The sequence below is a fragment of the Lepidochelys kempii genome, chromosome 8 (assembly GCF_965140285.1).
Source record: "Lepidochelys kempii isolate rLepKem1 chromosome 8, rLepKem1.hap1, whole genome shotgun sequence".
Classification (NCBI taxonomy): domain Eukaryota; kingdom Metazoa; phylum Chordata; order Testudines; family Cheloniidae; genus Lepidochelys; species Lepidochelys kempii.
Window position 1 is genome coordinate 18,295,839 of NC_136387.1, and position 27,829 is coordinate 18,323,667.

The 27,829-nt window shown below is 41.0% G+C and overlaps 2 protein-coding genes across 5 annotated transcripts in view; both read left to right on the forward strand.

The window, feature by feature from the left end:
- RBM27 (RNA binding motif protein 27) overlaps nt 1-18,224 on the forward strand; it is a 39,443-nt gene extending 21,219 nt beyond the window's left edge. For both annotated transcript variants that reach the window (XM_073355730.2, XM_073355731.2), the window contains exons 13-21: nt 136-276; nt 1,450-1,572; nt 3,453-3,527; nt 3,649-3,813; nt 4,918-5,022; nt 5,134-5,325; nt 11,802-11,888; nt 13,452-13,562; nt 14,776-18,224. In XM_073355730.2, the coding sequence (XP_073211831.1) occupies nt 136-276; nt 1,450-1,572; nt 3,453-3,527; nt 3,649-3,813; nt 4,918-5,022; nt 5,134-5,325; nt 11,802-11,888; nt 13,452-13,562; nt 14,776-14,862 (1,086 nt within the window). In that variant the 3' untranslated portion in view covers nt 14,863-18,224. The remainder of the gene's footprint in view (nt 1-135; nt 277-1,449; nt 1,573-3,452; nt 3,528-3,648; nt 3,814-4,917; nt 5,023-5,133; nt 5,326-11,801; nt 11,889-13,451; nt 13,563-14,775) is intronic.
- A 949-nt stretch (nt 18,225-19,173) lies between these two features.
- Nucleotides 19,174-27,829, forward strand: part of LOC140915669 (zinc finger and SCAN domain-containing protein 32-like) — a 35,721-nt gene continuing 27,065 nt past the window's right edge. For 2 of the 3 annotated variants that reach the window (XM_078854011.1, XM_078854012.1), the window contains exon 1: nt 19,174-22,951. The gene's annotated coding sequence lies outside the window, so the exon portion shown is untranslated. The remainder of the gene's footprint in view (nt 22,952-27,829) is intronic. The other variant, XM_073355732.2, reaches the window with a different exon arrangement.

Consider the following 27,829-nt stretch of genomic DNA (forward strand, 5'->3'; position numbering starts at 1 on the left):
TATACTGCCTTCATGCAAAATGTGGCTGCTTTGTCAGACTGGTCAGAGCATTGAAGATCAGTGATGCTTCAAAGTGGATAGTGCTTTAAAAATGCAACTATATAATCTTTCCTTTTTATATGTACTCGTACGCAGGTGATAACTAAACCACTGGCATCGGGTGCCTATGTCCTTAATAAGGTTTCAGTTAAACGTCGCCTTGGAGCAGCAGGTGGAAACCAGACAGATGCAGCACATTTGTTAAATCAGTCCAGCGCTACTGCAGAGGATTCTCAGGTATGTTTGACAAAGATTATGCCTGTGAATCTCAAAATTTAATACTTTCACTATTGGTTAGATGAGAGGATGACTAAATAGGACTTGTGGGTTCTATTTGTGGTTGTTCCATTAACGTTCTGTGTGACCTCCAGCCAGTCATTTAATCTCTGTAGCTCCAATATCCTATCTGCAAAATTGGAGTAATGTCTGTGGAAAATAATTCTTGAATCTTGGTTTAAAATATAGGTATGATTAGAAAAATAAATAGTCAAAAGATATTGCTTAGCTAACAAATCTGATCCCTCAGTATAGTCAGTCAGATCTCTAGTGACAAGATTTCACTTCTTATTCCTGTAAATTTCATGTGCACTGATCTGCATGGGTAGGTACTTTTTTATATGGTTCTATAGCAATCTTCATACAGTTCAGGGTAATGCGGATTGAGTTGCACTGATGCTGTGGTGCAAAACAGCCCTGGTAACAAAAGGATATGCTTGTAGTGGGAGAGGAAGAATCGTGCAAGGTTTAGGCTGAACAACTATTGTTCTTTTAATGGGAATCATGTTTCTAAAATTCTGAGCAGAAGGCATAATATTGTTGGCATGGGAATGCTAACCTGTATATAATGCAGAAGTAATACACTTAGTCTCCATAGTGGTTAGCAGAGAAAAATTTGATCCTGCTGTGGTTTGTGTAACTGGCAGCATCACCTTGTTATGGCTTCTCTGGCTCTTATCTTTCCCTGTATTATTCTCCAAATAAGAACTTTGGATGAGGGAAGGGAGAGGTTTTTTTTTGTCTTTTGCCTTTGACAAGCATTCAGGTGTTACTCTTCTGGGAAGAATTATGCTGTTGATTCCTGTATGCATGCGTGTATATTAAGTTTGCAGTGTAGTTGTAGTTTGTTGCTCCCAGGATATTAGAGGCAAGGTGGGTGAAGTAGTATCTTTTATTGGACCAACTTGTGTTGGTAAGAGACAAGTTTTTGAGCTTGTCCAATAAAAGATATTACCTCACCCACCTTGTCTCTGTATATTAAATTGTCATGCGTCACCTAAATACCGAATGTCTAAAAAGAAAGCATGTTATCTTGGTTGTAAACTGGGTGCATTACTCTTAAAGCTTGTTCACGTGCTTATAACTATGTTCCGGCATAATAACCTCGTTCATTTTAGTGTTCTATTATTTCAGACATTTTCTACTTCTACAAGCCATACAAAAATGGTGTATAATTCCCCAAACTTAAAGACCTCTGTGAAATCTGGCACAGGATCTAAATCCCATGATGTTCAAGAGGCCCTTAAAAAGAAACAGGTACTTGTATATACTTTGTTTGATGGATATTCTAAAAGTCAAGATCCTTGTAAAGAAATGACCTCTTATGTCCGCGTGCCCCCTGCAGTGTGCCTGCAGTTTTTTCTCATGTTCTCTACTCACAGTGCCCACTGTCAGGCACTGTGCTTGTCAGGCGGGTCTCCAGTGACTCAGCTCTCTGGCCAAGTCACGCACAGTGTGTACGCGAAAACCCGCGCGCGCACACCTTCTGGGGTGTACAGTTTTACAGAGCCTATCTCAAAGCCCTCAACCTTCTCTGGCTCAGTCCTTAGCCCATCCAACAGGGCCCATCATGGTACCCTCAACTGGGGCAAAGATTCCTGCTCTGGAGTGGAGCAGTGCCACTGGGGCTTCCTCCCTGGTGACTTTTGCCTTCCCTTGAGTCCGCAGTGACCCCAGCTCTCCAACTCAGCCACTTTTCTTGAACTCGGTTCACTGACTCCAGCTCTCCAGCAGAATCAGTCTCAGTTTAGCCCCCCTTCTGGTGATGGTAACATTGTTCTAGATGCAGCCCTTCCCTGGGCTTCTTTCAGCTTAGGGCTTAACCACTTGCCCAGTGGCTGTTTGGGGGTGACCCAGGCTCGCCCACTACTCCAGGTCCCAACCCAAGGACCCTCTAAGTAGCAGCCACGTGCCATGTCACTTTAACTACTGTGTTTTCCTCTGGCCCTTATCTTACTCATGTCCGAGCAGCCAGCCAGGAGCACTTTTCCTGTTCCCCGAGTCCCTGCCAGTAACTGCTCACTTTGGCCCTTGCACCTCCTGCAGCCAGCCAGGAGCACTTTCCTGGCTCCCCCAGACCCTGCCAGCAGACTGAACTCACTCTGGCTCTGTAGCTCCTTTTATAGGAGTCTGCTGGGCCCTGGTTGGCTGATCCTTGCAGCCTCTCTAGGTAGCTTGGAGGACTCTCCTCTACTATTCTTTTTTTTTTTTTTGGATAGGTTGTGGTAGGACTGTGAGGCCTCCAGCAGGGGGCCTCCAAGCCTGACACCCCATCACTTAGCTTTAACTCCAACTTTTCCTATAGAGCAGTGAGCAGTTCTGGGGCAAGCTGACTCTTACAGTGATCCCACTTTTTCTTTTTTTTAAGTACAGCCTGTGGGCTGTCTGGATATCTTGCGGAGAGGCAGTGTGGCTAAGCAGGGTCAGGAGCAGCCCTTTTGGCCACTTTCCTCTTCTAGGTGGGCCAAATGGCTTTCAGTAGTTGTTCCCCCTTGCAGTAAAGAGAGCATATGGTGTTAAGTGTATTATCTCTTTTGTCTTTACTGGAAATGCTCTTGTTGTAAGGCTGATGTGTTCTGTATCAGAGATTGTTTCCTCTATCTCTAAAGTTCTCAGGCACTTAAATTACCCTACTTGACCGAGAAAGTTGTTTGTAAAAAGATCAAGGGGAATTGGGAGAGACACCTGTTTTCATTTAAGTGGTCTGTGCTATCCCTTTTTTTTGTGTGCATGTTGCAGCATTAGCTTGGGGCATTTAGGTGTTACTGTGATACAGTAAATGAGGATCAGAGGCTCTTTATGTTTGTGCAGCACACACACTTTTAATCTTCATTAGAGCTTAAAGAAAAAGTATAACAGCTGAGCAGTTGGCAGGAGGAGTGTTAGAAAAGCTGCTGCTATTGACCTTTCTTGGCTATATATGGGATAATCAGAAACTTATCAATGAAAGACTTACTGAATCCATCCCCCATCCAGTGTAGCATTGTGTGTCACTGCAGGACAAATCTAGTACTAAATGGATGTTACTCTAGATCTCAGCCAAGAAAAAGTGGTTCTAGTTCTGGTTTAATCTGGTTCTTCCTAATCATAGAAACTTGTATATGCCCAATAACTGAAAATATGTCCTTCTCACTTAGGAGGCAATGAAGCTTCAACAAGATATGAGAAAAAAGAAGCAGGAGATGTTAGAAAAACAAATAGAATGCCAAAAGGTAAGTCTGGAATGTATTCTAGCTGTTGCGTTCTGATTCCAGTGGGCACTAAATTTATTCCATTTGGTTGCTGTCTAAATTGTATCTTCTTGCTCAGTTGTCCTTTTTTTAACATACATAGATGTTGATATCTAAGCTGGAGAAAAATAAGGCCACGAAACCAGAGGAGAGGGCAGAAATAATGAAGACCTTGAAAGAACTAACAGGAAAAATCTCTCAATTAAAGGATGAATTGAAAACTTCATCTGTAGCCTCCACACCGTCAAAACTGAAGTCCAAGACAGAGGTGTGTGCGTACGTGCATACATACATACTTTTGAAATAAATCATTACTATGATTTTTAGCAAGTGGGTAATAGCTGTCTTCAGGTTTACTTTCTCACCTCATCTTTCAGAGTGGACAATGAAGCATGGGGATAGAATAAAGCGGAAAGCTAATACACTTTAGGACACTGGTACACAGGGAACTGGTATACCTAGTTGTTATAGTAATCTGAGCATATCTCAGACCTTAAGTTGATTACAGACATTGCTTGAATGTCAGCTTTCTGAAGTAAAATGTATCACACTAGTTCTGAGAAGAAATCAAACTGACTAATTTAATCATTAGTTTTTCTTGCCAATCCTGTTCTTTGGGTCCTGAATGTGAACTATGTCACGTTACCCAGTACATGCTGGTTTGTACTGCATGAATGAGACAGTTAGGTATTGATTACTTTTCTAATTCAGTAACTTGTAACACAATGTTTACAGTAATACAGATATTTTAAAAGCATTAGGGATACTGTTTTTAATTGCTAAGAATTGTTTGAACTTTCCATATTGGAAAGGTATAAGCAAAAGCCTTAGGTGCAAGGACAAAGCAAGTTCTACTAGCATTTAAATGCCAAGATAGATTAGTGGGGAATATAAATGACTACTAACTGGCACTCCCACAAGGAGTAAAATTGTCCTCCTGCAGTGTTTAGTATAAAATAAAATCCTTTCATACCTGTGAAAACATCAAAAATTGCTTCACTGTGATCTTTATAACAAAATACCTACTGATAAGTATAAGCATGGGCAAATGCATCAACTCCAATAGAAAATAGCTTTTTGAAAGTTACTCTTGATCCATATAGTTCAATGATCAACTGAGAAGAGATCACTGAAATCATAGTTTGCTTTTCCAAAGGAACTTTACCAGTTTTGAATTCCTGTGTTGAAATACATACAATGCCAATGTCTTCTCTTCAGGGTTGAACATTTTCTTCTACTGGGCATGAACACTGGGCTTAGAGAGGAATATGGATACTGAGGGATTCTTCTAAAGTTTGTGGCTAAACAAAATGGAATAAGGTGTTAAGAGGATAAGTACTAATACCCCCTTTTTTTATTTTTTTTTTTAAAGGCACAAAAAGAGCTTTTAGATGCAGAACTGGACTTTCATAAAAGATTGTCTTCTGGAGAAGATACAACAGAGTTGAGGAAAAAGCTCAGTCAACTACAGGTTGAAGTGAGTTTGTAAGGAGTGCTGCCCCAGTGCTTCATGTCTGTTACATGAAGCTTTCAACTCCCCTGAAAGCTGAAGATAGCTTTGCCCACTATGTGCCTTTCTTTTTAACAGGCTGCCCGTTTAGGTATCTTGCCTGTAGGTCGAGGAAAGGTGATATCTGCTCCGGGCAGAGGAAGAGGACGAGGTCGTGGTGGGAGAGGAAGGGGCACATTGAATCATATGGTGGTAGATCACCGCCCCAAAGCTCTAACCGTCGGTGGCTTCGTAGAAGAGGAGAAAGATGAATTATTACAACACTTCTCTGTAAGTCAGCTCTGGATAGTTAACTTAAACTGGAAAAAAAAATGTAGTCATGATTCCGTACTGCAGATTAAAGACTTGGTGTTTCTTTAGTGTCTTCCAATGGAGGAACTCAAAGTAACTTCATGCACAAGCCTCCCCCCCCACCCCTTGCATCTTGAAGATGTGAGTGTCTTTATTCATATTTCCATAATACAGATAAGTCGTATCACTATCCCAAAATCATAGAACAAGTTAAGTATATAATTTTGCTTTCCAAAACTGGGATTTGGATTACTAAATGTAACTAGGCTTGGCAAAATTAAATTTTTATTTTTTATAATTTCAGTGGATATCTACTTTTAAGTTGGGGTTTTTTGTTTGCTTTTTATCAATTTTTAATTTTCACAGTTGCAGGAAATTATGGAGGGGCAGACAGTTAATGACACTAAAGGTTGACATTCTGTTTTAATGGTTTATAAAGCTTTTAAATTTTTGAAATTGTCAACATCCCATGTCAAAATATACAAAGTGAATGTCCTTAAATCAACAAATCATACCTACTTTTATTCATTTGCTAGTCCATTTGGAACAAGCCTAATTCAGAAGTATACATCACTAGATTTTTACTCTTAAAAAGTTCTCAAGCAGCATTTTTCTTAATTGTCGATCTGTAAAAATTTTTTGAGGAAAATATTTTTTTCGTCGGGTTGTGTGTATGGTGAAATTGACATTTACTGATTTTAAAAATGTAATCCTTGCAAGCCCAAATATAATACTTGCCATATGTGGTATATCTGCACTGCAGTCTCTATGGATGTCCAGGTGCATAGATTTGTCCAACCCCCCATATTGTCTCAACTCAAACACTTGAAATTCACATATTGTGGTAAATAGATCCCTAGCTAGCTAGTCTGTGGAGTGTGGGTATGTGCATATGGGAGCAGGCCACTGCTCCCCTATCTGCCCATTGTGTAATGTGGATGTAGCAGTCAGTACAATTCTGACAATTAAGATTCCTGAACTAAAGTTAACGTCTTTGGTATAGTGAAATGCATGCATTAAAACAAATGCATATTACACTTCACACGTGTGTGCTTTCATACCTTCAGCACACAGTTTACTTCAAAATAGTATATTACCAGGGGTATTGCTTTCATGTTTCAGGAGCATAAGTGTGTATGTAGACCAAAAACAAAACAGAAAACCATGTGGCAAAATGAATCTTTTTCCCTTGTTCTGTCATGTTATGTATGTTACTGTCTACATTGCTTTAAAGTCTTTTGAAATGTGGACTTTAGAAGTATGAAAAATACTTAACAGCCTTTTACAGTCTGTGGGAAACATGTATGTGTATTTATCTACCCACCAAAGGCATTTCCTAGCCGACCCTTTCTCTCTGTGTAGCTTAAAAAGTAAAGCACTGCTGCTTCAAGTTCTTGCTCATGTCCATTCCATATTAGGGGTGTGTGCTCGCCACATGCACCAGTGCCGGAAGTTTTTCCCGCAGCAGGATCTATAGGGGTCCGGCTCTGGCATCCTCTGGAGTGGCGCCCATATGGCACGGTATAAGGGGCGCCACTGGCTTCCCCAACCCTCAGTTCCTTCTTGCCACCAGGGATGGTGCTGGAATGTCTGCTGCTTCGGCTGGCAGTGTTTTGTTCTCCATTCTTTTACATTATAAAACCTGTAATATAGTTGTATATAGTTGAATTAGTTACCCTTAGTAGTAGTTTTCATTAGTCCCAAACAGGACTCAGCCTTGGGATGGGGCATGCCCCGGTCCCTAGACTTTAAGCCCTGCAATAGTTGCAAATGGCCTTCGCCAATCAGCGATCCACATAGTAGCTGCCTAAGGTGCTTGGCCAAAGGGCACATAAGCGACAAGTGTCGTCTTCGTAAGTTCTTCAAACCCAGGTCAAAAAAGAAGCAGGACAACTGCCTGCAAACACTCCTGGGGGAGTCGGCACTCAGTGTGGCATGGGAATAATGGTCCGAGGCGGCACCGAGCACTGCGGTGTCGGTGCACAGTGCCTGCCAGCACCGTCCATGAGCCGGCACCAAACCCCCTCCAGAGCTCCGGCCAAGAAGCAGAAGAAGACAGTGAAAGAGAAAGGAAAGGCCTCGGGGCAAGCCAAGACCTGCGCTGGGCAACTCAGCGCCCCCTTCAGGAAGTCAGGCCCCAGTTCAAGTCGAGTGGTGCAGCCCATCCCATACCTTGCCTGTGAGTCTGGATAGCAGTACAGGCCTCCGTCAGCTTCAGGTGCCATCGATGCCCAAAGCCCTACAGGCAGATCAGGAGATCCTGACGCTTCTAATGCTGTCCACACCAGCTCCAGCGGTACCCCAGTCTCAGGGTAAACCCACCTTGGGACCTCAGCAGCACCGTTCCCCATCACATGGGACATCCCGCCACTGCTTGCCCACCCGAAGCCGTCGTACCTCAGAGCTAAAGAGGCAGGCTCAGTGGAGCCCTCTTTAGTCCCTGGACCTTGGGCACTGACAGCGGGATTCGAGGCATATTTCGTTGGTAGCCTGGCACAGACTCACTGAGGCTTCCCCCTCGCCCCCCCACAGGAGCACCAAGACCAATCCCTCACATCACTAAGAGCTTGGTACAGATCCTGGGACTGATCAAGGGACCGAAGTCACCAGCCTGCTGTCATTGGTCTCCAAGATAGGGATCACCATATTTGGGAAGATCCTCCCAGCAACCCCTCGGCATGGATGCTGCGTAGCTGAACTCTGTTTGGAGGAGGTCCAACAGGTTCTCCTGGGGAGTAGGAAGCCCTCAACCAGACTGATTTACCTGGCCAAGTGGACGTTTTCCCACTGGGCATCCAAGCAAGGCATCTCTCCCTCATGTTCTTCCATACAGTCTCTGTCTTGGACTACCTGCTTCATTTGAGGAACCAGGGCCTGGCACACTTTTTTCCATTAGAGTGCATCTCGCGGCCATCTCTGCTTTTCACCTGCCGATCCAGGGCCAGATGGTGTTTTCTTATGACATGACAGTCAGATTCTTGAGAGGTCTCGAGACTTCCCATGGGTAGGGACCCCTGTTCTGCAGTGGGATCTTAACTTGGTCCTCTCTAGGCTCACGGGCCCGCTCTTTGAGCCGCTGGGCTCCTGATCCCTTTCCCACCTGTCATGTAAGGTCGCTTTCCTGGTGGCGGTGACATCTGCGAGACTAGTCTCTGAGATTAAAGCCCTGACCTCAGAATGCTGTACACTGTCTTCTACAAAGACAAGGTTCAGCTGTGGCCCCACTCAGCCTTCATGCCGAAGGTGGTATCTACCTTCCATATGAACCAGGACATCTTCCTCCCAGTGTTCTGTCCCAAACTGCACAACACCAGCAAAGAGCGGTGTCTTCACATGCTGGACATCTGAAGGGCCTTGGCTTTTGTTACCCAAAATTGAGCCAGCTAGTAAGCATAGGGAGGACTAATGACCCAGAAAGTTTGGCAGAAAGCCGCGCGTTTATTATACTGATAGCTAAGCTGAAAAGAAGGCGGGGGGGGTGTCACACTCACACTCGCAGGACAGGCAAAGCACTGGAGATGTCAGGATTCTTCAAGGTAAGTGTCCCACAGCGCAGCAATGGATGGTGCGATGAAGGTAAGTCTTCCCGAGGCACGATAGAATGCAACGTGGTCAACCACTGGCCAGGCAGTCTGGGCAAAGGGCCTTCACGGGAGATACACGCTTGTGAGTGCACTCCTGAGCACATGGCCCCTTCCCCTTTTAAGGACCTGCTCCTCATGGCCTGCAACTACAGATGACTTAGGCCAGGTCTGGTTGGTCACACTTCACCTCGGGAAGTGTCCATGCATAGGGTGTGTGAGCGCTGCCTAATTAGAATCCCAGACACCTTGTCTACCTGGGAGTTCTTCTGATCTTCCAGCTGTTCAACCAACCCATTCATCCCACAAGTATTCCAGGAGGGAGGTGGAGGGGGAAAGCCACTTCACAGGTATTCAAAGAGGGAGAGGAGACAAAATGGGGGGGGGAAGTGGAGGGGGAAAGTGTAACAGACCTTTTGAGCATACAGGTTATACATAGCATAATCATACAGAGCATACATGCTGCTCCTACAACAGCTTTTTACCTAGAACGCACCAAGCCTTTCCATAAATCAACTCAGCTCTTTATCACTACAGTGGATAGGATGAAGGGCCTTCTGGTGTCCTCACAGAGGATTTCCAACTAACTCTTGCATAAGGACCTGTTATGACCGGGCGGGGTCTCACCACCACCAATTGTCAGACCCCACTCGACTACAGCTCAAGTGTCCTTGGCGGCCTTCCTGCTGCACATCCCTCTCCAGGACATCTGTAACATCGCAGTGTGGTCCTCTGTTCACATGCTCACAGCGCATTGTGCCATCATTCAGCAGGCCAGAGGCCATGCTGGGTTCGGCAGAGCTGTGTTGCTATCTACATGTCCGTGAACTCCTACCCGCCTCCAATGGTACTGCTTGGGAGTCACCTAATGTGGAATGGACCTGAGCAATCACTCAAGGGAGAAAAGACAGTTACCTTTTCTGTAACTGGTGTTCTTCTAGATGTGGTGTTCATATCCGTTCATGACCCACCCTCCTTCCCCACTGTCGGAGTTTTGGGTAAGAAGGAACTCAGGGTGGGGGGAACCGGCGGCACCCCTTATACCACGCCATACAGGCTCCGCGATAGAGGGTGCCAGAGCCGGTCCCCTATGGATACTGCTGAGGGGAAAGCTTCCAGTACCGGTGCATGTGGTGAGCATGCTCACCTAATATGGAATGGACGTAAGCAACACATCTCAAAGAACACCAGTTATGGAAGAGGTAACTGTCTTTTTTTCCAAGCAAAGCAGGAATTTCACAAATTTAACTTTTTAGGAAGTTCATATTGCAGTTTTCAGGTCCCTTTTGTAACAGTTCACAACCCAGCATCCAGTGTCAGTATGGGACACAACTAAAATTAATATCAAGTTTTTGATAAATTTTCCTAAACATCTTCTGGCAATTCTTAGTTGAGACGCCTATTAACTTTTTAGGTAATCCATAAATTATAATCGGAGCAATCGAAACAAATGCCGTGTTTGTGAAACGAGACATTGAATCTTACCAAGTTAATGCAAAGAATACCTAAACTTTTGCAAAGAGAAAGCGGTCATATGGCAAACCTGGGTAATATTAAGAACCGTTTATTAGAGTTGAGTAGAGAAAGAGAGTTCATTTCACAGAGAATTTTCATAGTTCAGAAATTGGTTTTCATTCCACACTGGAACTAAAACCAAAAATTTCAAAGTTCTCTGTAGAAGGGAATGGAATCCTGGCTGTGCCCCATATGGTGGGTTAAACCAGAGCTGCAAACCCTAGGGTTCAGGACTCTGAGGCAGTCCTGCCAACTCGCCTGCCTGCCATGTGACCAGAGAGGGTTCTCTTGGACTCCTGAAATAAGATATAAGGATTATATCTGCCAAACACTGTAGATTTCAATGGATTGGTCAATTCCGATGAAAAACGTTTTGTTGGAAATTTTTTCGACCTGCTCTAGTGTTTTTTTAGCTGAACATGAAGTACTGCACTATAGTGCCCATCCTCTTGGAATTCTTCCAGTTTTCTGAGTGACTTACATTCTTGTGAAAATATTCCCTGCTAGTTCAGCAGCATCAGCTGTTAAATCTGCAGTAAGAGATCTGGCATACCATCATTTCTATTACCTAAGTTAATAAATTGCTTCCAAGAAGCTTACTAGTTTTTTACATAAAATGAAGGTAGAAGACAAAAATAATTTTCATTCTCGTACTCAGACTAAGATTCAAGAAATGCTTTCCCTGACAAATCCTTTTTGTATTGAAGACAAATACAGTATGAAAGTTTGTAAATTGCTTTCATTTCAGCGAGATGGAACACTAAAGCCAATCTGGTTCTCCAGTATTGTGGTCCAGTGTTATTGCCACCCTAATACTCAGATTAAAGGGAGTTGGTTAGTTGTAAAATGCAAACATCTGATTGATCTAGTGATAGTGGATTGATCAAGCTTCTGTTTTCTGGCAGAGTGCTGTGGTTCTCTTGCTGAACAGCTTCCCTTTTGCAAATTAATGAGCTCCAAAAGGAACTACTTCATGGGACTAGAGAAGTTATGTGATGAGGAAGGGTGTGTATGTGTGTGGAGGAGAGGATTAACGGGCGGTGGGAGATGAGAATTCTTAACACGCTGGTAAGTTAAGGCCCTTTTTTGTGGGGAGAGTGTGTGTGTTACTAGTTGAGCAGTGAATTTTAATTGCAAGTAATTTAAATCTGTTTCTTGGGAGACAGGCTTGAGGCTATACACCACTGCTGGAATGGTACAAGCTGTGACACCTTTCTAGCCTCAGGCTATCTCTTCCTTCCACCAAAAAAGCCATATTTAAATTTCAGCTTTGAATAGGCCCAGGTTACGATATGATGGTTTGTCCAACTAGCACACCTGTTTAATGATGCTTTTTCTTGTTGTACATCTGTTTCACAGAAATTTGGAGATATTGAAGACCTCCAAGAAGAGGATTCTCCTTTAAGTGTCGTTCTAACTTTTAAGTCCCGCTCAGAAGCTGAAAATGTAAGTTTAGTAAGAGAACTCTTCCTGTGGTTTTAGGGTAAGAATCTTACTCTTTCATACAATGTACTAGTTGAACTTTCTTTGGGGTGCTTTGTTCCATACTGGTCTGGAATGGACAGTGAGGATATATGTTGCCATTAGTTAAATGGTAGGTGAACTCAGTATAGACAAAAAGAAAAGGAGTACTTGTGGCACCTTAGAGACTAACCAATTTATTAGAGCATAAGCCTTCGTGAGCTACAGCTCACTTCATCAGATGCATATCGTGGAAACTGCAGCAGACTTTATATATACACAGAGAATATGAAACATATCTATTCAGGGGACACCATCACAGGACCTAATAACATCAGCCACACTATCAGAGGCTCGTTCACCTGCACATCCACCAATGTGATATATGCCATCATGTGCCAGCAATGCCCCTCTGCCATGTACATTGGTCAAACTGGACAGTCTCTACGTAAAAGAATAAATGGACACAAATCAGATGTCAAGAATTATAACATTCATAAACCAGTCGGAGAACACTTCAATCTCTCTGGTCACGCAATCACAGACATGAAGGTCGCTATCTTAAAACAAAAAACTTCAAATCCAGACTCCAGCGAGAAACTGCTGAATTGGAATTCATTTGCAAATTGGATACTATTAATTTAGGCTTAAATAGAGACTGGGAGTGGCTAAGTCATTATGCAAGGTAGCCTGTTTCCTCTTGTTTTTTCCTCCCCCCCCCCCCCCCAATGTTCTGGTTTAACTTGGATTTAAACTTGAAGACTGGTCAGTTTGGATGAGCTATTACCAGCAGGAGAGTGAGTTTGTGTGTGTATGGGGGTGGGGGGGATGGGAGAAAACCTGGATTTGTGCAGGAAATAGCCCAACTTGATTGTCATGCACATTGTGTAAAGAGTTGTCACTTTGGATGGGCTATCACCAGCAGGAGAGTGACTTTGTGTGGGGGGGTGGAGGGTGAGAAAACCTGGATTTGTGCTGGAAATGGCCCACCTGATGATCACTTTAGATAAGCTATTACCAGCAGGACAGTGGGGTGGGTGGAGGTATTGTTTCATATTCTCTGTGTATATATAAAGTCTGCTGCAGTTTCCACGATATGCATCTGATGAAGTGAGCTGTAGCTCACAAAAGCTTATGCTCTAATAAATTGGTTAGTCTCTAAGGTGCGACAAGTACTCCTTTTCTTTTTGCGAATACAGACTAACACGGCTGTTACTCTGAAACCTGTCAGTATAGACAGAGCTTCAATGCTGGAGTCTTCCAACCAAGCAATCTTTGAGCCCTATTGCGATTCCCAGAATGCCAATGTGCATACAGTGAAATCAGCCAGTTAGGAGCTGTGTTGAAGTTGCTGCTCAGAAATACCCTTGTGGGAGTTGGGGGAGGTAGTTGTGTAGCATAGATTTGGGAGGTGTACGCTGACACTTCTTAAGGGGATAACCTCTTCCGATTAAAGTACCTAGCTCACTATTGGTTACCTTGTTTCTTTACTCTTATGAACCATATGTTTTTAATTCCCTTTAAAAACACATCTAAAATAAAACCTAGGCTGCTAACCAGGGATCAAGATTCAAAGACCGAAGACTACAGATATCGTGGCACAAACCTAAGGTACCTTCTGTGTCCACAGAAATTGAGGAAGAGGAGTCCAAGGAAGAGGTACTGTAGTACATTGGAATAGTGGCTTATCTGTTTTCACAGAATTCCTAGTAGTGTAGGGATTTTTGGTTGTGTAGAATATTTTCTCTGTTTGCTGTGGAAGTTGTCCGAAGATATTGTGGCAAAGTTCACGGTAATTCTTACAAGATAGAAATGTTGAAACCTTACTTGGATATTGTACCTGCACATGTATCCTTAAGAGAGAAATGTGTATTTTTGAGTAAAATATGCATACCTGTATAAACTATCAGGACCAAACATTTGAGTTCTCTGTGTGCTGATTGTTAAAGGTACACGTCAGCCGTTCTGATATAGGGTAAATTGCTTCATTTCTAGTACCTGATTTTTTTTTAACCTCTCTCCCCCCCCCCTGGATTTGGGCTCTTATAAATGATTGATGGATAAACAAACTTGCCTTAGCCTGGTCTGCAAAGGAAAATACTCATTTCTGAGAACCAACTACAGTTAATAAAGACTGCTCAGAAGCAGCATAGTATTTGATTTGTGGATTGGTGGTTGTTTCCTTCCTACCATTTTTCCTTCTTTATGATGGGGGCAAGATAGTATTCTTTTATAAATTTTGGTAGAAATAATTATTCACATCTCAGGATAAGATTATCCCTTTGACTTGTAAACTACTAGATATTTGCAAGAGACTATAATTCAACATTAACAATCCCATATTTACTAGAATCAATGTAGTAAGACGGTGAAATTAGTAGTTGATAAATTTTGTATTAATCCTGGCCAGATGGTGCAAAACACCTTTAGAACAACAAAAATGTGCGAAGTATATAAGTTTAAACTATATATTGCTTCCTCAGATCACATGCCATCCTGAACCAAGCAGTGTTTAAGTTGGGTAATTGTTCCTGTCCCTTGACATGGAGGGATAGTGACATATTAACCTGAACTTAATAGGAATGTTGCAAATTATTCTCCCCTTAGTAAAGAATTTTTTAGTTCACTTAAATGAAAAAGATGCTACTATTTTTCCAACATGCTGGTGCCATTGAGGAGGGGACACAGCTCCTTCTTTTAGAGCCAACGCATTGTGTATGCACATTGTATGGTGAACCCTTTCAAGTAGTATCTAGAATCCATTGTGTAAACCCAACCCTAAAATAAAATGCTGCTGCTTTATATAGTATGTTGCCTCTTGCATATAGAAGTGTCATCTCTAAAACCAGACTACAATTTTGTCTTCATCCAGGAGACTGAAACCTCAGATTTATTTTTGCACGAAGATGATGACGATGATGATGAAGATGAAGACGAATCCCGTTCTTGGAGAAGATAAAACTTTATTTGGAATTGTATAGTTTTAGGAATATAGTTTGAACTACAACTTTTAAAAATTTATTTAAGAAAGTTGATGAGCCAAAAAATTATTTTACTTTCTTTTCAAAACACACAGTAGATTTCAAGTGAGAACAAGTTTGTGATATGAACGTGTCAGATACTTAGCTGTGCTACTAGATCAGCCAAAGCTTTGCCCAGTGACTTTTTACAGAGTTAAAAAGATCATCAGTGGTGGTAGTCCTCCTATAAAGAAGAAACTTATCAATATTGTCAAGCCCTTTTTTCACATCACCTGTATTATCTTGTTTTTTAATGCTTTGATTTATTAGAGATAAAAGAAAAGATGTTACAGGTTTTATTTAGTAATATAAGATTGCAGGAGAGAGCTGCAGACACGTTTTCATTAAATGTCAGTTGCTTCATGTTTGCTAACTCAAAAAGGGTAGCATTTTATTACATGCAAAGTCAACTATTATAGGAAATATTTGTGTCTGAATTCATTTTTTTGCTTCAAGACCTGTCTTGAGAGTCACACACAACTTCAGTGTAGAAGACCCCAACTTTTCTTCATTTAAGTGTTTTGTTTTCTGTTTCCTCTTGCATACTTTAACAGTGTATTAGTATGATACTGCCTGATACTAGTTCACTGTAAATTGCTTTAAATCCTGTTTCACTGTGAAACATTAGCAGTGACACTGATATCTGGGTCATTAGCATATTGTTTCCATTCTTTCACTGTCAGTGTCAATTTCTTCGTATGGTTTGGATACAAGGTTCAAGCTTAATCTAGGCTGTTGATTTATTGCATTGTCAGTATTGATAAATGTCAATCCTGTTAAACTGTATAGAGTTCTAAAACAATCAACCATGAGAACCCTCTTCTCCCACCTCTGCAATGTGACCAGGTCTGTCACTTTTATTAATATTCAGGCCAAACCCATACAGTGTTCAGAGCAAGTTTTGTCGTTTTTTGGCCCATGGAAGGTCAATATCCTACTATACTAAACCAGCACTTTAAGTGATACGATTCTTAAGACTAGTGTTTAAAACTCACTTTAGGAAAACTATTTGTATCTTAAAGTGCAGTTTAGTTTAAAAGCAGGTAAAACAGACACTATGAAATTTTCAATTGCCTTTGTCTTTAGACCACTTTAAAACAAAAAAAAAACCACCAAAAAAGAAATGATGGTGATTGTGGTAGAAATGGGGCTAATAAGTTTAGACCCTCGAGAGCTATAGATCTTCATAACTCTGTTATGTGGGTCTTGCTGTTCGTGAGCATAACTACATTATCCAGTAGGCTTTTTCCTTCACTCTGTATGCATCTGTACTGTACACTTTGTACAGTAGGAGTTATCTGTTATGTAAGTACCCATGTAAAATAGTATCTTTGCAGTCTGGATGTCAGTTTGAAGGAGCAGAGCAAACATACTCTTACCAACTGCTGGGATACTAAACAGCTTTGTTATATACATGTACCAAATGCATACATTCTTGGCTTTAGAAATCATATTGCTTTCAGATATTTAGCACACCAGAGTATTTGGCAATTGGTTCCTGATTCAAAATAAATACAGCAAGTACCAGAAATTTTAATTTAGGCTGAACATAGCTAGTTACTTGAAGTCACGTTCCTTCAGGTTGCCCCGTGTACTCTTCCTCTCCATTTGAGTATCCTTTTGCTGTGGTAATATGTAAAAGAAACCAAAACTTTATCGTTTTAAGTTTCAGTATCAGTTGGAGGGAATATGTCCTTCAATATTTTCCCCCTTCATATTAAGACTTCCATTTTGTAGTTAAATACTGCGTTCCTACTAATGCTGAGTTTAAATTAAATGTATGAAGGAATGATGAAAAAAACATTAATACTTTGAACCTAGAAGAATAATCCTTGCTCTTCTCCCACCATCTCTAATATTTTCTTAATGTCTGTGGCTCAGTGTATATTTTGAAAGATCCATTACAGGAAATGTTTGAGTCCTGACAGTTTAAAAAAATGATAGAGGGAACAAAGGATTTATATATTTTTTTTGTACAGAGTTTTTTCTTAAACTGTATAATTTTGTAAATATTTTTCTTTTTGTGTACTAAAACTACCAGCGTATAGATTTCAATAAGAATTGTTGTATTTTTGTATTTGGAAACTGAAGATTACAGTGAATGAATGAAGCTGTAAGAGAAATTTCAGTAGCCTTTGACACAGTTAAACAGAATGGGGTTTCCTTTTCATATGGTTTTAGCTCCAAAAGGACACACCTTATTGGCACACTTTGTTGAGAGACACTTTTGCCCTTGCTCATATGTATTGGCTTTTTTAGTTAAGTGAGATAGGCGAGAGGCAAGGGTGGAAGATTTATTTAATGGGCCTTGGAGAGATTTATATAACATTTTCTTTGGTATGCACATTGGTAGCCTTACATACATCCTCAAGTGACATCCCAAACATGATTTTTAAGCATTGAAGCACAAAAGTGAGTTGTGCCTCTGAACTTAGCTTGTGTATTAAAAACATGCTATTATATTATTGGGAGTATAAATGATAGGCAGCATAACTGTAATTGATTAAATTCTGGTATTTAAGGAGTGGGAAAGCTGTTTGAAAGTGACCTTCATTTTGCCAAAGCTAGAGGATCTCCCTGTGTTGTATTTTACGGCTTAGTAGGTAATACTAAATTGTTTATTTTTAAGTAGGTAACTGAGAATGCACATTTTACTTTTTTACGGTAACATTTTATTTTTATTATGAAATTATAATGTACACCTTCAAAAAGTACAGTTGACTTAATTCATAATCAGTACTATATCTGTATATGCATACCAAGCAACTTATGTATAGGAAATTTAAAATAAAATGTTACCAAACTAAAGCCTAGTTTACAGACCATACAGCTGTATATGCTAAACATTAAACTTTGGAATGAAGAATTATTCTTCATTTCTTTATTATCAAATTAAGTTCTTGAGCATAACAAAGCCCATGAGCTGTAAAGATTCATTTGAAAACACTTGCCCATTTATGATGAAAACGTTTCAGCAGTTTTTAACAAAATCATGTGAAAAGGAATATAAGTTCCTCTTGATGTATAGTAAACTTGTACTATAGTTTTTACAAAATTGTGAACTTGTGTAATAGTATAATAGGAGATATTGTTGAATTTCTAACTGTTTATACATTTAAATTCATATATGTAATGTTTGTTTTATTGATTACAATCTGAATTTCTAAGATGCATGTTGACTTTTTGCAATAAAGATATAATATGGAATGGTTCAAGATTTAAAAAAAGAAAAAAGAAAAAGCTACAAATAACTCTAACTTAAAAAATTGGAAAACTGAAGAACCATTCCAAAAAATTACAACCATCACAAAAAGAGCTATATCACTTTTCTTCTGAAAAATGTGTGTGTGTGTGTCTCTGTATGTATGTGCAGGCTTTTGCTTGCCTTATAGTTAAGAAATATTGCTGAAGCAGCTGGAGAGAAGATAGTTTCTCTGTGGAGAGCATTACAGTTCTGTAAGAGCCAGTATGAAGTAATGTGGTCAGCAAACTGTGAGTATATTTGTGTTTTGCAGAAAACTGCAAAGCATTTCACATCTTTTTATTTAAAGGGTAAACTAATTATTTTAATGCACCTGTGCCAGTGTACTGAACAAAATGAATTCAAATCCATCGATCTTTTGAAACCATTGAAAATATAGCAAGCCTATAAAACTACAGTGTGCCAATTGTAAAACCAAGTTAAGAGTGATCTAATACAAAGTGAGAACCATTGTTGGTCCTATATTTATATTAATCTTTAGAGTTTCTCTTTCCTTCCTAAAGTTCAATTTAAAAGTAGGAACCAGTGGAGAATTATTTTAGACTAGGAGTGAGTTACACACCCTACAGCCCATTAGAGCATATGCATATCACCTGATGATCTCTAAGATGGGGTGGTATCAGAGTACAAATATGGTATAAATAAAAACAGTGTAGCCTCACCCTATTGATCCAATCTGTTAATCAGAACTTCTACCTCCGCCTCTGTTCCTAGCCTTTAATGCCCACCAATCGGCTTCCTTAAATGCCTCTGCATTTTCTCCCATGTTGTACCTTATGCATGTGGGGGTGGGGAAATTATCCAATCTCATCCTTCTTATTCTTCAGATTACTCCTTAGAATTTGCTCTGTCATGATGCCTACAAAACCTTGCTTACCAAACATGGCCAGGCAGGTGACAAGCTGTGACTTTTTCTCTTCCCCTTTTTTACTTCTAGTCTCAATTTAAAAAAAAAAAAAAAAAAAAAAGCCATGCTACATGTAACAGTAGTGTCATTTCTTCACCACGCTCATTCACTGGTGTGTTGTATCCCTATTACCCTACCCTTCATCTATCATTAGATTGTAAGTGCTTCAAGGCAGGAATTGGCTTTTCTGTATTTTTACAGTATTCTGCACAATGGGTCCCAACCCCAATTGAGGCCTTAGGCAGTACCATAAGGGAAATTTTAAAAAGTCTTTCATTTTTGGAGCTTGTTTCCTTTGCCTAAAATATAAAGTCTTGGAGCAGTTCTCAATATCTGTCTTATGAGATAAGGGCTTTTGAAGGAAAGAGGCCTTGAAATGGGGATGTTTAGGGCGTGTGATTTGGAATAGGGAATAAATAGTTGCCCAAAACCTACTAATTGAACATGTTTTTTTAAGCAAGAAAAGGTAACAGAAATCATCCTGTGTGTATTTTAGGGCTCTTATTTTTTCTCATGTTTTTGCAGATCTTTTGTATGGGAATATAGCTGTCTTGCCCCTGAATTTTAGAAATGCCATTTTACTGGTATGTGGCAGTTACACTTATGGTGGAAAGTATTCTTTAAAACCTTTATGGTAAAAACAATGTATTAAGGAGTCTATTAACAGAACAAATGTGAAGGTAAATGCATTTAACTCAAAGATTTTTACATTATACTTCAACCATTGCTAATTAGGAGACCAACATGCCTGTCCTATATGCAGGACTCCTGTGGAGTTGATTGGCATTTCTATGCATAGAATTTCTTCAGAGGTGGAACTAGAACTTGCTAATAACCGATTTTCCTTTTTTTTTATTTTTGAAATATACAAGATCGGATTGTACCTTGTGTAATTAATGAAATGTGTACTAAGAAATACTTGTCAGATTCTTGATACTTCTTACCCATATAAACATTGTTGACCCAGGGATGTGATGTGATAACATGAAGCTCCTTAAACTAAAATTATGTTCTTAAAGTCGTCTTCTCCACCCTTTTAAAAAATTTTTTTTAGAAATGTATTGATTCACTCAGTTGGGTAGGCTTGTATTTGTCTAGCCAACAAGATGTTAGGATAGATAAAGAATGGGGTGGAGAACAGGAAGAATATTGTGCCGTCATATAACTCACGGGTGAGGCCTTGTCTAGATCATAGGACTGGTTGCCCCACCTTTTTTTTATGACAAGTTTGGTTGCTAACAGTAATGGCTGCTGTAATATATTGCAACTTCTTTAAGGCATTTGACTTGGTACTGCATGATGTTTTGATTTAAAAAAACCTAGGATATAAAATTAACATGCTACATATTAAATGGATTAAAAGCAGGCTAACTGCTCGATCCCAAAATATAATTGTAAATGAGGAATCATCATAAAGCAGGTTGTTTCGTGTCATGTCCCACAGGGATTTGTTCTTGGCCCCATGTTGTTTAACATTATCAGTGACCTGGAAGAAAACATAAAATCATCACTGAAGCTCACAAAATTGAAGAGTGGCAAATAATGAAGTGGACAGGGCATTGATACAGAGTAATCTGGCTGACTTGGGTATCTGTGCGCAAGCACACAATATGCATTTTAACACAGCCAAATGTAAGGTCATTCATTTAGGAACAAAGAATGTAGGCCATATACTCTGTCCTTGGAAGCACTGACTCTTAAGAAGATTTGAAGGGTCATCTGAGATAATCCAGTTGAACGTGAGCTCCCAGTGCAAAGCTGTGGCCAAAAAAGCCAAATGTGACCTTGGATGCATAATTGGGAATCTCAAGTAGGAGTAGGGTGGTTATTTTACCTCCTGTATTTGGCACTGGTATGACCACTGCTGGACTACTGTGTCCAGTTCTGGTGTCCGCAATTCAGGAAGTATGTTGAAAAATTGGAGAGGGTTCAGAGAAGAGCCACAACAATAATTAGAGGATTAAAAAAGTCTTATAGTGATAGACTTAAGGAGGTCAATCTGTTTAGCTTAACAAAGAGAAGGATAAGGGGCGATTTAATTGCAGTCTGTAACTATCTACATGGGTAACAAATATTTGATAATGAGCTCTTCAATCTGGCAGAGAAAGGTACAACACAGTCAAATGGCTAGAAGTTGAAACTAGACAAATTCAGATTGGAAATAAGACTTACATTAACAGTGAGAGCGATTAATCATTGGAACAGTTTACCAAGGGTCATGGTGGATTGTCCATCACTGACCATTTTAAAATCATGATTGAATGCTTTTCTAAAAGATCTGCTCTAGGAATTATTCTGTGAAAATTCTGTGATCTGTATTATATAAGAGGTGAGCCAACATGATAACAATGGTCCCTTCTGGTCTTGGAATCAATCTTAAAAAGGCTATTTCAGAATTTAGGGGGTGGTCAGAGAAGGGAGATGAAAATGATTAGCTGCTTCAGAAAACCGTTGTATGAGGGGATTGAAAGGATTGGGATTTACCTTGGAAAAGACTAGATAAAAGGAGGCATGAGAGAAGTACACCTCTACCTCAATATAACGCGGTCCTCGGGAGTCAAAAAATCTTACCGCATTATAGATGAAACCGAGTTATATCGAACTTGCTTTTGGCCTCAAGCATTTCCATTCTTAATAGTCACTTCCTGCCCCCTGAGTACCCCCTCCAGAGACCCCCCGCCCCAACCACCCTCCCAAGACCTGATCCCCCCACCCCCATCCCTAATCATCCCCAGGACCCCAGCCCCTTGACTGGCCCCCTGGGACTCCCACGCCCTATCCAATTTCCCCTGACCACCCTGTCCCCAGAACCTCCGAACCATCCAACCCCCCCGTCCCCTGACCGCTCCCCAAGACCCTCTGCCCCTTATCCAACCCCTCAGCCCCAGCCCGGCACCCTTAACACACCGCTCAGAGACACGTGTCGGAGGCTGACACGCTGATCTGCTGGAGCACGCAGCCCCACCCCCCAGAGCGCCACTTTACTGCGTTGTATCCGAATTCATGTTATATCAGGTCGCGTTATATCGGGGTAGAGGTATATATAAAAAAGAATGGTATTAGATGCTAGATCAGGAGCTTCTGCTTTATTTCATAGAAGCAAAGAGACTGTCAGGGCAATTAAAATGTGGTAAATTCAAAACCTATAGAAGGAAATGCTCTTCACACAACGTATAATTAGACTGTGGAACTCATTGCCACAGGATGCCATTGACAAAAAAAGTAGCAAGATTCAAAAAGGGATTAGATATTAATGGACAAGAATATCCAAAGTTTTCATGGATAACACTATCAAATTTTGTAAGAGATGTTAAGCTTCATGCTTCAGAATTTAAACCAATCTTGAACTACTAGCTATTAGGAAGGTGGTTTTTTTGCACCTTCCTCTGAAGCATCTAGTGTTGGCCCCTGTCTGAGCTAGGATGTTACACTTAATGCATGATGGGTCTGATCTGGTATGACAATTCCTTTTGTAGTTAAAAACACATCCCGGTATATCAAATAAGGGAGGAGGATTTCAGCCTGTCCTTCAAATTGACATAAAAGTGGCATCTAACTGAAGGTCTTGTCAGTTGTAAGATTTTCATAATGGGGGGCCGGAGTGGGGAGTGGAAGCCAGCTGAACAGTGCATGTCAGTTGTATTTAACTCACTAAAGCCTACATATACATTGCTGTACTACTATTTGCACAGTAAAGCTATAGCTGTGGAAAAATTCACTTGGGACAAAATGCAAATGGGTTAATTGTAGGGTTTTTTTTCTTTTTCTTTCTACAGGATCTGCCATTGACACACATTTCTGCAGTCCACTGAAGGTTAACCAACCAGTCCAGGTCTTGGAGTTAGGCTACTTGATACAGGTACGACGTGGTAAATAATTGTTAGACATCTATTGTGGTCTTGCGTGTAGCACAGCCTGGTATTTTGATAGTAACCATTTATCTGTAGCTATTTTATGAAAGATTAAAACGATTAAATACTGAAGATAAAAAGTAAGTTGGTGGCTGACAAGTTGAGTTTTTTCAAATGAGCATAATAAAGCATAGGGTTGAACTAGAAAACAAGTGATAAAAGGTATTTCACTGAGACCAACATCTGCTGAAGGAGCCTTTTGTAGAAGTGTTGCTAGCAGAGGCAACGCATCGGGGGGGGGCACGTGTGGGGTGTCATGCCCCCCAAATTTGCTGCTTGTCTACACTGCTGAAGCCAACTGCCCTCACTCTGCCCCTCCTCCCCCACTGTCAGCAGGCCTGGGTCATCTCTGATTGCTAGGTCAGTGCTTTCTCACAATACATCTTGGTTCTCTTGTCTGTCTTCTCCTACACCACCACCTTTTTTGCCCGTTCCCAGCTTTAAAAATCTGTATTTAAAGAAAATATCTGTATAGAAAATGAATTGTGCTAACTATTCAAATAATTGTAGTATGCTTATTTGGAAAGTGCTTAGCAAGTTTTAGGTGCTACCACAATTGAAATAGTTACTATTAAACTATAAAGTTTAAGATGGGTGAAGCAATATCTTTTACTGGACCGACTTCTGTTGTTAAGAGAGACAAGCTTTCGAGCTATACAGAGCTTTTCTTCAAATCTGGGAACTGTAGAGTATCACAGCTAAATACAAGGTGGAAGAATTTGTTTAGCATAAATAGTTAACCCATATTCTAAGGGCTAGTCTATGCTACCACGCAACATCAGCACGGCTGCACTGATGCCGACAGGAGAGTGCTCTCCTGTCAGCATAATTACTCGAGCTCAACGAGAGGCGGAAGCTATGCTGGCGGGAGAGTGTCTCCCACCGACATAGCACAGTGTAGACACTGCTTGAAGTCAGTGTAACTTGCGTCGCTTGGGGGTGGCTTTTTCACACCCCTGAGCGACATAAGTTACATCGACGTAGGGCTTGTCCACACTACTGCTTAGGAGACCATTCAAGGTGAAGTGGTCTGTTAACGCCTCTGCAGTCATAGGAAAAAAAGGAGGGTTAGTGGCTTACAGATTGGAGTAATAAGCCATAAATCCAGTGTCTCTACTGAGACCATAAGACCTCAACAGAAACCTGCACAACACCTTCAAAAGGTGAGCCTGGGAGCTTAAATTCGTTACTGGACACTATAAGACATAAGGCAAAGTGCTCAAACCTCTTGGCAAGTGGGTGGTTATACCTGATCTTCTGAAACTTGCTACGTTTTGATGCATTTTTTTGGTTACAATTATATTGGCATCTGTAACTTGTAGTAGTGCTTTATTTCTCATGTTTCCATTTGATTAAGTTTTGCACGCTGAAAACCTTGTGGTTGAAATAAGAATTGGTAAAAAATTTAGGCTCTTGGAGGTTTATCCTGTAGAGGGCACAAGAATACAGAGATCTTGCACTTGCACCGCGAACTCTGACTATGACTATCTGCGCTTAAACCCACTTTCATACATCTGTGGCATCACAAGTTGCTTAAGCTTGTCAGAAGAATACTTTTGTATTTGCTGCCAGTATTTTAAAGGTGTTTAGGTGCCTAAAGATGTAAATAGGTGGAGAATCAGACATGTAAGTGCTTTTGAAGATCACACTGGGCACCTATTTACTTACAAAATCTGGTTCTTAGTGCCTATCTAAGAATGTTAGTCTAGAATGTTAAGTCCCACGACATCCATTTTGAAGTTAGAGTGTGATAAGTTTGTCATTCAGGATAAAGCACTCTACACCTAAAGCTTGTCATTTCCAGAGCCAAAGTTATACAAATTGCCTCTCTGTGGCAGCCAACATCACAACTCTTCATTGTAATTAAGGCTTTGTTTAAATGAGCACTTTTGTCAGTAAAACTTCTGTTGCTCAGGGGTATGAAAAAGCGCACAGCCCCCGACGGACAAAAGTGCTGGTGTGGACAGCGCTGTGTCAGTGGGAGATGTTCTCCTGCTGACATAGCTACCGCTGCTCATTTGGGGTGGTTTAATTATGCCTGCAGGAGAGCTCTCTCCCACTACCACAGAGTGGCTACACGGGAGACCTTACAGCGGCACAGCTGCGGTGGTACTGCTGTGCCGCTGTAAGGTCCGAAGTGTAGATGTAGCCTCAGTAAAGAAATTCCTGCTCCATAGGTTTGTACGGACCTTTATCCATGGCAGTTCATTGTTCAGAAATAAATTGGCATTTTAAGCTGGATACCAGTCTAAACATTCACACTCCAGTACCTCTAACGCTTTCTTTTTTGTAAGGGAAAAGGCAAGTTTGAATAGCTTTGATTTCCAGAGGAAAGATTTCTAGCTTCAGGTATTTAGGGTGACCATATTTCCCAAAGGGAAATTGGGGCACCGCATGGGGCTAGCCCAAGCCCTCTCCCTTGCTTCCCCCATCATGGGTGTGGCCCGAGCCCTCCCCCACTGCACAGGGCTGGCCCGAGCCACTCACCTGAGCCACCTTCCCGTGCGGGGCTGGTGTCCAGAGCCCTCACTACACCCTTTGCGAGGCTGGGGTGACATCGCTGCTTGCTTGAGCCCTGCCTGCCTTCTCCCCCCCCCCCCCCCCCGAGCCCTGCCTCCCTCAACTCAGGGCTGGCGTCGCTGCTTACACTCCGCTGCCCCGCCCCGCCCGTTCCTCCACACACCGGTGTTGGATTTTTTTTTTGGTGTGTGTTTTGTGTTTAAAAAAAAAAAAAAAAAAAAAAAAAGTGGGCAATTGTCCCATTTGCCAAAAAAGTCAGGCTACCTGGGACAGGGCTTAAAAAAGTGATTGTCCTTGCCAAACGGGACATATGGTCACACTAAGTATTAAGAGTCCAAGAAAATAGCCATCAGGGCCCAACAGATAGGGTGCTTGCAGGCTTTTCCATCAGTTTTAACAGGACACGCTAATAATACAAGGTGAAATACTGGTGGAAGGGATGTTGGAGAATAAAAGATAGTGAATATTCATCATAAAAACCTACTGGAGTCGCCTATCTCTGCATCTAGAAAATATTTCTGGTAACACCCCACCATACTTGATGTGTGGCTAGTCCTTTGAGGATGTTTATTTGGGGGTAAAATAGATGAGAAATGAATATCAGTACAAAATATTTGCCAGGTCAGATCAATAATTCATCTAGTCAGTATCCTGTGTTCAACAGTGGCTAGTACTACATGCTTCAGAGGAAGGGGTGTGAATTCCCATAAAAAACAAACTTTTTTGAACAGTCTCAATAGAAATGAGATTTTAGCAAAGCATAATAAAGCTCAGTTCCCTGCCCAACCTGACAGACATAGAAACTTCTGCACTCAAGCTGCTTTCTTGGACAGTTTGAACAAAGGAAATGCTAAGAGTATGAGTTTTCAAAAGCGCTTAGCATTATCCTAATTTTACTTCTGTGAAAATCAATGGTAAAACTCCCATTTACTTCAGCTGAAGCAGTGATAGGCCAACACTAAGCACTTTTAAAAATCTGGCATTAAACGTTTTGTTGAAATAACCAACACAAACTTCTTTGGAAAAAACCTTTTCAGGGATCATGTGAAAATTGTGTCTCTTGTGACTTTAAAAGTTTCTCAGCAATTTTTGCTGCATTGTAATTTAAAAAAAAATTAGAATTTTAACACTTCCTTTTGCAAAAGTAAACCAATGTGCCAGAGCCCAATACGCCAGATCCGTTTTGGGGCTTGTAAACATTGCCATGTTTGAACACCACTGTGAAGAATCAAGTTAGCTGACACGATGCCAACCACAACTCGATTAATCAAAATCTTTTTCAAATACGAAACTTTATGTAGACAAGTCCTTGTAGAAAACCTGTCTCCAGCAAAAGGCGATTGATAGCACCTAAACCTGAACACAAATAACAGTAATAGGGAAATTTCCTCTCCTTCCCTCTTCATATCAAGGAAGTGTGACCTTTAAAGCCTACATGTGTTTGAATGCTAACGTTATTAAGCAAAGGCGGGTCCTTTTTTCTGAAGGGAAGTTAAAGGTAAAAATCTTTACTGTGGCAATATGAATTTAAGCATACCGATCAGGCAATGAAAAATGAGGTCATCAATGTCAGTGAGTTCATCATGTTTTCATTTCCTGACTTCTGGTTAAACTTCTAACCTGCAATTAAGCTTTGCATTTATTAGTACCACTTTACATTTATATAGAACTCTCCATCTCCAAAGCATTTTACACACTGTAGCAAATCTTGTAATAAGGGAGGCAAGCACTATTCTCATTGTGCACAGGGGCTCATCTGTCTCGTCTGAAATGGCTGTTTGGATTGTGGCTCTCAAAATGCCCATTAGAGTTGACCATGTGTACAGGTTAGGAAAGGAACAGTGGTGCTTGACTTTTACCAGGAACTAGCTGGAGCCCCTTTTCCCCATTAGCAAGAAAGGAGGGGCAGAGTAGTCATGATTCCTTAACACCTATTCACAACACTTAGACTGAAAAAGCCATGCTGTCATGCTGAGTGATTTAGCTGTGTGTTACCTTATTTAAAATAAGGTACTATGGATTATCTGGGAGGCCTCCTCAGGAATTGGATTGTTTATCAGCTGTGGTTGTCAAGTTGTCTGGAGCGACTCAAGAGCATGAGTACCAACCTCAGGGCAGACTGTTAAGAAGCAGGGCACAAACTCCAAACTGGTTGTGAGTTCTGTACTTAGATTTCACCAACCAAGTATCAAGTGTAAATTCATCAGGCATTATAACAGCATAACCATGGAGTCACGGACAGTCTCCTTGGGTGTTCCAGTCTATCTTGCCACTGAGGCAAGCTTGCCTTTGTGGTTGATGGCCCC